At 45.8% G+C, this 11,537-nt stretch overlaps 1 protein-coding gene across 3 annotated transcripts; it reads right to left on the bottom strand.

Moving 5' to 3' along the window:
- Positions 1-749: 749 nt before the first annotated feature.
- Positions 750-7,498, bottom strand: NME6 (NME/NM23 nucleoside diphosphate kinase 6). 3 transcript variants are annotated; one of them, XM_017515544.1, is made up of 6 exons: positions 7,267-7,343; positions 4,746-4,842; positions 3,242-3,344; positions 2,615-2,654; positions 1,557-1,717; positions 750-1,271 (listed from the first exon to the last, which is right to left on the bottom strand). In XM_017515544.1, the coding sequence occupies exons 2-6, from the start codon at positions 4,833-4,835 to the stop codon at positions 1,105-1,107; spliced, it is 561 nt and encodes a 186-aa protein (XP_017371033.1). In that variant the 5' UTR covers positions 4,836-4,842; positions 7,267-7,343; the 3' UTR covers positions 750-1,104. The 3 variants fall into 3 exon arrangements, with proteins under 3 accessions (XP_017371033.1, XP_017370880.1, XP_017370944.1); XM_017515391.1 differs by lacking the exon at positions 7,267-7,343 and adding an exon at positions 6,573-7,011; XM_017515455.2 differs by lacking the exon at positions 7,267-7,343 and adding an exon at positions 7,349-7,498 and having other exon boundaries at positions 760-1,271.
- Positions 7,499-11,537: the final 4,039 nt, after the last annotated feature.

Here is an 11,537-nt window from a genome sequence, read left to right as displayed (position 1 = left end):
TGGCAGCTGATGCGTTCAGATAGACGCTGTTTTGCACAGCTATTCTAGTTGTTTTCTGTTCAGTGGGTCCAAATTTCCTGGTCTACCATTAGTGAAAGTGGTAGATAGTGAAGGCAGTTTTCAACTAAAAGGTTTCAAGGCCACCAAAAGGAGAAAAATATATATGTACTGAGAAAGAAAAGTCAAGACCCGTCATAAGAAGTGTCGCAGGTTTCTTGGGTCACACATATACCAAACTGACCCATATATTCCTGAAAACAAACAGATTGCCTAGTGCTCCAGAGCCCTGCTATGGATGCCATATTTGATCTTGAGGCTTAGTTCCAATGCCAGCTACATCTTTTATAAAAGCCTTCCCACCCTATCTCCCTCACCTCCTCACCTAGCCAAAGGAAACCTTTCCTCTGTTCTCCCACAGGACTTCATAACTCTTAGGGCACGTAAGACTTAGGGCACGTCTCCATCCCTGCCATGTTATAGTTGGCTCACTACCCAAATTCATAATTAGCAACTTGAGGACCAATCACTTCTTAACTGTCTTTGCATTTTTCAGTATGTCTTGAATAGAAAATTTATGAAAATAAATGTTTGCATAATCTGATAAAGGAGATGAAGGAAAAGGCAGAGAAGGAGAAAACCAAGGGTGTGGGATCAGAAACTCCAACAGAAGAGAGTGTTTCTACAGAATGAAGCAATTCTGAATACTGCTGAGAGGTCAGAATGATGAAGCCTGAAAAGTTCCCCCTAAATGTGGCAGCATAAAGGGTTCAGAACACTGACATTTATTGAGGAAGACAGGCCAAATGTTGCTTAGAGTCACTGCATTCTTCAGGCAAGTCAGTTAGGCAAGCTTATTGAAGGATGAACAGTTCTCAGTAAAAAGAGGAGTCATCATTCTTCTGAACCACCATGAACATTCCAGAGAAGAGGTAGATAGAAAGCTAGATTCTGGAGGATGTTCAGTGGTAAGCTAGGCCCTCAGGCAGGTGGTGACCCAGCAGAAATGGCATTATGAGCCCAGCCTTCCCTGGTCCCAGGAGAATGTTTTAGACTAGACATCTAGGAGAAAATTCTGGGTGCTGCCACTGGTCTTCATAGACTGCATCAGGCTGGTCCTAAGCCTCCTGTTCCGGCTACATAGTGGACACCTCCCTCTGGGCTATAGCACACAGGGCCACAGCGCAACTGGGGCTCTTCCTCCTCATACCAGCGCTGTTCACTGAAGTCAGGGAAGAAGGCTGCAATCTCTCTGCTGGCTGAAACCACAGAGTCTGTAAGGGGAGATAAGACAGAGAAGGGGTTATCACATGGTAGAAGCAAGAGGCAGTCATAATCAGGTTCAGAAACCTAAGCCTCTACTTCGCCTGCCCCTTCAGTCCTGGGGCATGTAAAGAAAGTCAACAGGCCACATCTGCCAACATGGCTACAAAGACCAGAAACACAAATGGAAGAAAGCTCATTGGAGAGACCTGGCTGTCAACTCTACCACACAGTCTGCTCACTAACCCCAAAATATCCTGCTTATTTGTGGTTGTGGACAGGGGAGGCTGACTTACCGGAGCCATGGGTGGTATTGCGGGTGTCAGTGAGGCCAAAACTCCCACGAATGGAATCTGGGGCCACATAGCGTGCTCGGAACACTCTGGTGGGTCCCATGAGCGTCCTCCAGAGCTGGATGGCATCCTTGTGGGCGAGGATGTAGGCTCGGATTGGCCCGCTGTGAACAAAATGAGCACATGTAAGGAATCTGGCCATCTGGACTAGAAGGGTGTGCTGTGAGCAGGGCCTGAATAAAGACACACTCTATGTTCTGAGAGTTTCCCTGCCTTTCCAGCCGAATGCCAACGCTGCTTCAAGTAGGTGATACAAGGCCCTTGCTGGTGTACATAAAGCATGCAGAGATCAGTAGGGTGGCTACACAGCATTTGATGGGACTCTTCTACAGCCACTGGTCCAGTAACCACCACAGGACAGGGGACTAACAGGTCAGCATCAGCTTGGTGACAGCCCCAAACCCATTTCTTCAGACTTGACATTGATTACAACTTTTATTTTATTTTTTGAGATGGAGTCTCACTCTGTCACCCAGGCTGGAGTACAGTGGTGCAATCTTGGCCCACTGCTACCTCCACTTCTCAAGTGTAAGTGATTCTCCTGCCTCAGCTTCTCGAGTAGCTGGGATTATAGGCCACCATGCCTAACTAATTGTTTTGTATTTTTGGGGTTTCTGAGGCAGAGTTTCACTCTTGTTGTGCAGGCTGGAGTGCACTGGCATGATCTTGGCTCACTATAACCTCTACCTCCTGGGTTCGAGCAATTCTCCTGCCTTGGCCTCCCGGGTAGCTGGGATTACAGGCACCCACCACCATGCCTGGCTAATTTTTTGTATTTTTAGTAGAGATGGGGTTTCACCATGTTGGCTAGGCTAGTCTGAACTCCTGACCTCAAATGATCCACCTGCCTCGACCTCCCAAAGTGCTGGGATTCCAGGAGTGAGCCACCGTATCTGGCCTGACTACAGCTTTAAAGAATGGCAGTGAAATTAACAAATCCATTTAGGGGCAGGGGAGATTCGCCTCAGTGGATAAAGATGCTGGAACCAAATTAGAAGTACCTGGCCATGAACTCCACAAGCCGCTGATAGAAAAAACGCCCTGCAAAAAGAGAGGACCTTCATCAGGATACCTTCATCCTGGTGCCCAAGGCAACTTTCTGTCCTCCTACCTCCTTACCTAGAATAATAAAAATAAAAATTGTTTTAGAGAAGAGAACAAGGACCTTGGAGTCTGACAAACCTGGGTGTGAATCCAGGCTCTGACACTTACAACCTGCGTAGTTTTGGGTAAATCATTAACCTTCTAAACGTAACTTTGCTTCCTAATCTGTATACAGGGTATATAACAACACCTACTTTTTAGAGTTGTTGGGAAAACTGAATGAAAAAATGAGCACTAGGACAATGTCTGATGGTAAACATCCATGCACTATATGTTAACTAGTGATATTATTATCACGATATAAAACTAAGTTTCTGGTTAGGACTATAAGGTGGAACCCTCCTTGGGAAAAAAAAGATGGATAATCATGAAAAATGTGTGTTTTAAACCAAGATTTCAGAAAACTGGCTGCAACTGTACATGGTTGGTAGGTCAGAGAGCCTGCCATTGTGTTCCAGGTAAAATCACTCTTACAGGGCCCTTGGGATTGAGGCACCTTCCATTCTGAGGACTGTTGATCCTACCTTCATGCTCTCGGTAAAACCTCTGGCAATCTTCCTTTCTCCACAGTAGTTCTCTCATTCGTATAATCAGGAACTTGTTGCTTAGAATCTGCTGATGAACAGCCTGAATAAACCACCCCCCCAAAATAAAAATTAATTAGGATACCAAAACTGATCAAAAGAAACCACGAGTACCCCCTGTTGCTCAGGACTTGAGGGTTTGTCATATTGGGGGGTGAGAAGATGAGGTGGAGTAAGGTCAAGACCTCTAGTCACAGAGCAAGAGTGTGCGCCTTGGGTGAAAAGGGACAGGGTGTGCTGTCTCTGCCCTTCCATACCTGTAGCTCCTTGAGCTCAAGACCACAGGACCCACCACTCAGATCACCGTAAAAGTCTTGTTAGTGGTCCTGCCTTGAGTTTCTCTAACTGCTTCCAAACTATCACACTTGATAGATGAGAAACTCTGTAATTTACATGTCACATTCTGGTCAGGTGTTGGGTAGTTCCTTTGAGGCCCAGGTGAGTCCTGCCACTTCCAGGCCCCCATTCCTGACTGCCTGATCTTCCTCTGCACCATTGTGGGCTTACTTAGCAGTGCTGCTCAGTTAGTGAGCACCTTATCAAACTATGGTAAGCAGAATGTGAAAATGATCCCAAGCCCCACTAGGATTTCCCACCCTAATCCCCAGGACTGTGAATGTGATGCAATGTGATTATGTTACATCACATAACAATAGGGATTTTGCAGGTATAATTAAGGTTACTAATCAGTTGATTCTGCTATAATCAAAAGGGAGATTATCCAGGTGGGTCTAATTAATCACATGAGCCCTGTGGGATTAGAACTGTGAAGGCTTCTCAAGTCCAAGCATTTTCTCGGGCTAAAGGCTGAAGAAGTCAGAGATTCAAAGCATAAGGATTCGATGCACTGTAGCTATCTTGAAGATGCAGTGGGCCATGTGATGAGGAATGTGAGTGGTCTCTAGACACTGGGAGTAATTCCTGCCTGAAGGCCAACAGGGAAATGGCAGCCTCAGTCCTACCATCATAAGGACATGAACTCTGCCAACAACCTGAATGAACCTGGAAGTGGATTCTTCCCCCCAGACTCTCCCGATAAGGGCCTGGTCAGCCAATATCTTGACTTTGGCCTCCTGAGACCTTAAGGAAACAACTCAGCCAAGCCTACTGGACCTCTAAACTATAGAACTGTGAAATAATAAATGAGTATTGTTTTAAGCTCTTAAGTCTGGAGTAGTGTGTTATGTAGCAATAGAAACGAACACATGTACATTGTCTTGAGATTTGGTTCTCTCTATTATTGCATTGGGTCCTTTCTTATATTTTAGATCTGCCTCAAGTCTCCAATAGATTTTTAGTGTCCTTAGGTCAGAGTTCATGGCATCTAGTTTTGCCTCCACAGCATCCAGCACAAGTCTGTGCTGTCAGTCACAAGTGGCCGAATGGCACCTGAAGCAGTGGCAATTCCAAGGGCATGAGGTAGAGGTTTAGGATTCAGTCTTACCTCCAGAATCAGTGGATGGGCGACTGCATCAGGCTTGATCAGGGCTAGAGTGAGCTGGAGAGCCTGAGGGCTTCGCAAGATTGAGGCCATCTCATTCCTGCCATTAGAGAGGTGTATTAGGAACCCTTCAGGACTGCACTCCCAGCCTTCCCTACACTGGAGCCATGCAGCCTTGCAAGCCAATCGCTCTCACTCCTGACACTCATAAAGAATGTGACAGTTTCATCTTAAGGTCATACAGATTATTTTATTTAATTCCCCATTTGGGCTCATGGGATCAAGGGAAGGGAGTGGTAGAGGGACCATTCAAGTTGCCCCATGGAGTATATAATTTGGTGCAACTGTAAGCCTATAAGAGAGTTACCCATTCAAGAGAAACTCAAGTTTAAATACTGTCTCTGCCAATATCCCTTCCTTTCTTTTGTATTTTATAGAGGATTTACAATTTATACTCCTAAACAGCCTATTCACAGGGCATAATGATGAATTCATCTCTTAAAATCCTCCATCCCATAGTGCTCTCCTATCAAATCTAGAATTGGAAGACTGATGGACAGGAACTGAGGTGCTGCCAGGATACCAAAAAGTCTGCTGGATATACAGCATCTCTGATCTAATATTATGGAGAGATCAGGATCTCCTGTGCCCAAAGCAACCTGTTAATACACTCAGCTGTCCTCAGTGGCAAGACTTGTCAACATGCAGCTCCAATGACAGGAACAAGTCATAACCATTTTGCATTTGAAACAGTGCTGGGCACAAAGGTGCTTGATCAATTTTATTTACTAAATAAACCTATATAGTCTTATTTCTATTCATCTTTGTATACCTAGGGTCTAGCATGCTATAAGTGCTCAACTTTGTAGAAATGACATAATGGACATAAAAGCATTTTATAAACTGGACTAAGGGAATTTTGAGGTCTTTTCCAACTGTAGAATCCGAGTTATATGTGATGGGAGTAAAGCCTTTGTCTCAAGTCTTATCTCAACATTATCTCTCATTTGGCCATGTGTGGTGACTCACACCTGTAATATCAGTACTTGAGGTCAGGATTTTGAGCTGGGCAACAAAACAAGACCCTGACTCTTCTCTCTCTCTCTCTCTCTCTCTCTCTCTCTCTCTGTGTGTGTGTGTGTGTGTGTGTGTGTGTGTATAAAATCTCTCATTTGTCAACAAATACATAGAAGGTTTCCATTTTCCATTAACACAAGCAGGGACAGAGTCTAGACAACATTCTCTTTTATCTTACCCTAAAGCCTGTCAGTCCTGTTAAAGGTGGTATTAGAATCTGGCCCAAGCAAAGAAACTATGCCATAGTCTCTTCTATTCATGTTCTTTCTACAGTTTTCAACCCGATTTTCCACTCAAACCATGAAGCCAAGCCCAATCTAACTAGTACAAGATCACCCAATGCATTCTCCCTAATGCCACAGGTGGTAACATCATATTCAGCAGTTGTCTACAGACATTCATGACACCTCCCCTCCCTCACTCTTCATATCCACACTATCACCAACTTCTGGCAATTTTTCCCACCTAATATATCTCCAAACCCATACTATTCTCTCCCCCTCAGCTGCTACCACCCTAACTCCAAGACATCATCATTCCCCACCGGACACTTAACAGCCTCCTCACTGGTCTCCCAGTTTCTGACGTGCTAACCTCTACAATCTCCACACAGCAGCAAAGTGAACGAAATATGCAAATCTAATCATAAGGTTTCCTCCTTAACGCTTTAAAGGGCACCCTGCTCTTAGAATAAAAACCAAAATCCTTATCATGGCCTCCCAGGCTCTGCATGATCTTGTGGTCCCCACCTACCTCTCTAGCCTCATCTGGAACCCCACACTCCTTAAGTTTCGCTAGCTCCAACGTCATGGGCCTTTCAGTTTCGAAAGACTTTCTGGCTTGACGGCCTTTGTGTGAGTAGTTTTCGCAGTCCTGGACGTGCTTTCTCTGGTTATCTCCTGCTAACCTTCGAGATCTTAGCTCACTTCCCGTTATACTTTCTCACAGCTCCGTGCAAGTTCTCAGTTCCGTCTTCCCCACCAGAAGATGTAAGAAGTGCCTAGCACAGAGCTGGCTCTTAACAGTATCTGAATGAACCAACGAATGCACCTGATCCAGCTACTCCAAGGCTAGGCTGCTAGGGGTTCTCGTGGCAAGAACATGCGGCCTGTAGGTAGGACATGATTCCTTTCCTAATGCATCTAAGTTGTGGCTGTCCTGACTGTCGGTTTACAAGAAACTGACAAGTCGAAAAACCTGCTCGACTTAAAGGTGACTCCATCAGAGAATTAAAAATGTTAAAGCTGTCAGTACATTTGCCCCTCAGCCCTTGAGCGGACCACCACTCGGATTCCTGGAGGGCGGCTGCCCTGCCCTGGTTCACCTACGCGCGGCCGAGACCTGCGCCCCTACCCCTGTGGCCACGCCCTCCAGCCCCCAAGGCTCACGCCCTCAGCTCTCGACCCGGCCCCCTATTTCTCTAGGCCTACGACTGCGCAACCCTCACCCCTTGTACCCGGGGCCTAGTCCACCCCAGATTCTGGGTCTTTCGGAGCCCCAGTGTAGCGGGACTCCGGCTCCGGGTTTACCTGGTCCTCCCACACCGGGCTCGGTCACCAGGCTTCACGCTGGATAGCCTGCGGCCCTCCCGGGGTCCTTCAGGCGCTCGCCGGGCAGCTCTCCTCGGGGTCCTCGCTTGGTTGCGCCGCGGGGTGAGGCGCGCACTGAAGAGCCGTGGGCTGGCCTCGGCCCGTGCTCTTGCTGCGGACGGCAGGAGAAGATGAAGCCGTATTGGGCGATGGAACTCGCTTGTGAGAACCGCTTCTCGGAAGCCGGCATGGCGCCCACTGCGTGAGGGAGTGCCGTGTCGGGTGCCGTGCGGCGCTCCGCCAAGTGGCTGAACCTAGAGGACCGGACGGGCAGTTCAGGGTGGCAACCCGGCGCGGGTGATGTCCGCCAGCAGGAACACAGACGGAAACCTTGCCCATCTCGTTATTTTCTTTGCCTAGGGTAGTGCCTGGAACATGGTTGATGCCCAGTATTTGTCAAAAGTACACGGAGGGCAAAGAACTTCAGCGCTCGATCTCGAGTGCTTTGAAGGCAGCCCTTCAAAGTGTTTTGAGCTCGGAGCGACACACTGGCAGGAAGGATCGCAGCGGGGGTTGATGAAGCAGGATCCTTGGCTGGAGCCCAGGTGTACATAAGTCATGAGGGAAGCAAGTTATAACGACCTTGGACGTGTCATTAGGAATCTGGGCAGTAAGGTGTGGATTGGGTTACTCGAGTCTATTGTAGTAGTCCAGGGTGAGGAGATGAGAACTGGGTGTATTCTTGGTGGGTACTGTGATGTATGCAGAGGATGGGGACAGGGAGAATGGATCGGGGTCCATTGTGGCAGGATGAATAAAGGCGGTTAAAAAAGTGTTTTTGTTAGGCCGGGCGCGGTGGCTCAAGCCTGTAATCCCAGCACTGTGGGAGGCTGAGGCGGGTGGATCACGAGGTCAAGAGATCGAGACCATCCTGGTCAACATGGTGAAACCCCGTCTCTACTAAAAATACAAAAAATCAGCTGGGCATGGTGGCGCGTGCCTGTAATCCCAGCTACTCAGGAGGCTGAGGCAGGAGAATTGCCTGAACCCAGGAGGCGGAGGTTGCGGTGAGCCGAGATCGTGCCATTGCACTCCAGCCTGGGTAACAAGAGCAAAACTCTGTCTCAAAAAAAAAAAAAAAAAAGTGTTTTTGTTTCTTGGGGTTTTTTTTGAGGGAATCACTGAGAATGAGAAGAGTGAATATAAACGATAACCATCATCAGTTTAAATACTTACTTGCACATTTAACTGACTTCAGTATCTGCTACACGGGTAATGCCCTCTTGGAAGGTTTGTCCCAAACTCCTCATGGCTTCTCTCTCTGCAGCAATAAGAAGCTACTTCCCAATAGTTTCCTGATACCCCCTCTACCTTTGGGAACTTCTGAGGAAAGTTTTTCCAGCCTCTTCAGAGACCCTTCCATTTCTTCTCTTTTTGTTTTGACCCCTGACCACCACCCCCTACTCTAACCTTAACTCCTTTGATAATCAGTTCCAATCCTAACCCAGGCCCTAGTTCCTAAATTTATAACCCTTTAATCCTAGACCTGGTCTCTTGATCCTGAGCCCCTGATACTTACCTTCTAACCTCCTAATCCTAATCTCGAATCCCTAAACCCCAACCCATGAATTCTAACCTCTGATTGTCGAACCTCAGGTCCCCAACTGTAACTCCAAAGATGACAAGCCAGTACTTTTCCCCACCCTGAGTCACAGAGGGAGCTGTAGCAACTGAAACTGCAGTAGGCCAAAGGACCCAGTGAGTAAGCCGGCAAACTACATAGAAGATATGGTGGATTACAGCAAGCCTCAACAAATCTTCCTCGAAGATGAGCAACAAAAGTCTCAGTCATTTTGACTATACCTCTGTATCTCTACAAAGGGGCTTCAGTCAGCAAGTCATCTCAGCCCCTGAAAGGAAGAGAACAGTCCTTATAAGTTGCAAAGGTCTCAGACAGAGGACATGGATGGCTCAGTAAAGCTCTTGTTCTAGGATACAGACAGCAAAAGAAACCAGCAATACAGTAATCACCATGGCCCAGCAGATGAGAGCCACAGTCAGCATCACCACCCCTGAGTCTTCCCAGCATGATCATCAGACAAAGGAGAATTCACAGTAGTAATAAAAAACATTTACTAAACACTTAGTACTGACCAGGTGCCTCATTCAATGCTACCCTTAATGTGAATTCTGTATGTATACTATTCTTAGATATACTTTTTTTTTTTTTTGAGATGGAGTTTTGTTCTTATAGCCCAGGCTGGAGTGCAGTGGTGTGATGTCGGCTCACTGCAACCCCCACCTTCCGGGTCAAGTGATTCTCCTGCCTCAGACTCACGAGTAGCTGGGATTAGAGGCCTGCATCATCATGCCTGGCAAATTTTTATATTATTGGTAGAGATGGGGTTTCACCATGTTAGCCAGGCTGGTCTCAAACTCCTGACCTCAGGTGATCTACCTGCCTCGGCCTCCCAAAGGGCTGGGATTATAGGCCTGAGCCACCACACCTGGCCACTTAGGTATAATTTTTAACAAATTGATACTGCTAAAGCCTTGCTTAGATGGAAATTTGCAGCCTAAAATACATATCTTAGAAAAGAAGAAAGACTGGAAATTCAGTAAGCCTCTATCTCAAAAAGTTAGAAAAAGAGGAACAGAGCCTCAGAAACCTGTGGCACACCATCAAGCATATAATATTGTTATTATTTATTATTAACTATTGCTTTACGCAGTTGTCTTTTAAGTCATATAGGATAATAAAAGATTTACAAACAAAACCACATATTTATACTGTCTTTATAGTTACCTGTGTAGTTACCTTCACCAGTTCTCTTCATTTCCCCATGTGGATTTAAGTGTCCTTTCATTTCAGCCTGAAGTATTCCCTTTAGTGTTTCCTATAGGGTGGATCTCCTGGAGAGAAATTCTTTTGGTTTTTATTAGTTTTGTTGGTCTGTCTTACTTTCTCCTTCATTAGCTGGGATTACAGGCATGCACCACCACACCCGGCTAATTTTGTATTTTTAGTAGAGAGGGTTTCACCATGTTGACCAGGCTGGTCTCAAACTTCTGACCTCAGGTGATTCACCCACCTCAGCGTCCCAAAGTGCTGGGATTACAGGCGTGAGCCACTGCACCTGGCCTCTCTTTCATTTCTGAAGGATTGTGTTTATGGATATAGAATTCTTGGCTGGTATTTTTTTGTGTTAGCACTTTGAATATGTTATCCCACTGTTTTCTGGCCTCCATGTTTTCTAATGAGAAACTAGATGCTAATCTTACTGAGGATCATTTGTACTTAATGATTTGCATCTCTTTTGCTGCTTTCAAAAAAATTTTCTCTTGGTCTTTGGCTTTTGACGGAGATTATGATATGTATAGGTGTGGATTTCTTTGAGTTTGTCCTACTTGTGGTTTGCTGAGTTGCTTGGATATGAATGTTAACATTCTTCAAAAAATTTGAGATATTTTCAGCCATTATTTATTCAAATATCTTTCCACCTTTTTCTTTCTTCTTTCTCCTTCCTGGACTATCATCATTTTTATGTTGTTAAGCTTGTTTATATCCCACAGGCTTCCAGGGCTCTGTTCCTTTCTCTTTCTGCTCCTCACACTGGATAATGTCAGCCTTTCTTCAAGGTCACTTGTTCTTTCTTCTGCGTGTTTAGCCTCTCTAGTGAATTTGTCATTTTAGTTATTGTACTTATCACCTCAAGAAGTTATATATATATATTTTGAGATGACGTTTTGCTCTGTCACCAGGCTGGAGTGCAGTGGCATGATCTTGGCTCACTGCAACCCCCGTCTCCTGGGTTCAAGCGATTCCCTTGCCTCAGCCTCCTGAGACTACAGACACGTGCCACCATGCCCGGCTAATTTTTTGTATTTTAGTAGAGACAGGGTTTCACCATGACCAGGATGGTCTCAATCTCTTGACCTTGTGATTTGCCTGCCTCAGCCTCCCAAAGTGCTGAGATTACAGGAGTGAGCCACTGTGCCCAGTCAGAAGTTATATTTTTTAAAAAAATCATTGCTTTATGATGTTCTCTAGTTGTTCACACATCATTCTTATACTTTATTTCTTTAGACATAGTTTATCCCTTTGGAAAAATATGTATACATGTATGTATGTCTATTTTTTAAAAATAAGGTCTTGCTGTCCCTCAGGCTAGAATGCAGTGGCACAATC

This window comes from Cebus imitator, unplaced genomic scaffold (assembly GCF_001604975.1).
Source record: "Cebus imitator isolate Cc_AM_T3 unplaced genomic scaffold, Cebus_imitator-1.0 Scaffold0, whole genome shotgun sequence".
Taxonomy (NCBI): domain Eukaryota; kingdom Metazoa; phylum Chordata; class Mammalia; order Primates; family Cebidae; genus Cebus; species Cebus imitator.
The sequence above is the reverse complement of the archived record's forward strand: the minus strand, read 5'-3'. Positions and strand labels throughout refer to the sequence as shown.

What these genes read in the sequence shown, in the direction of transcription:
- NME6 (XM_017515391.1), bottom strand. An exon ending in CTTGTGGAGTTCATGGCCAG is followed by an intron (nt 1,718 to 2,614) that starts GTACTTCTAATT and finishes TTTTGTTCACAG; the next exon opens with CGGGCCAATCCGAGCCTACA. An exon ending in CAATACCACCCATGGCTCCG is followed by an intron (nt 1,272 to 1,556) that starts GTAAGTCAGCCT and finishes CTCCCCTTACAG; the next exon opens with ACTCTGTGGTTTCAGCCAGC.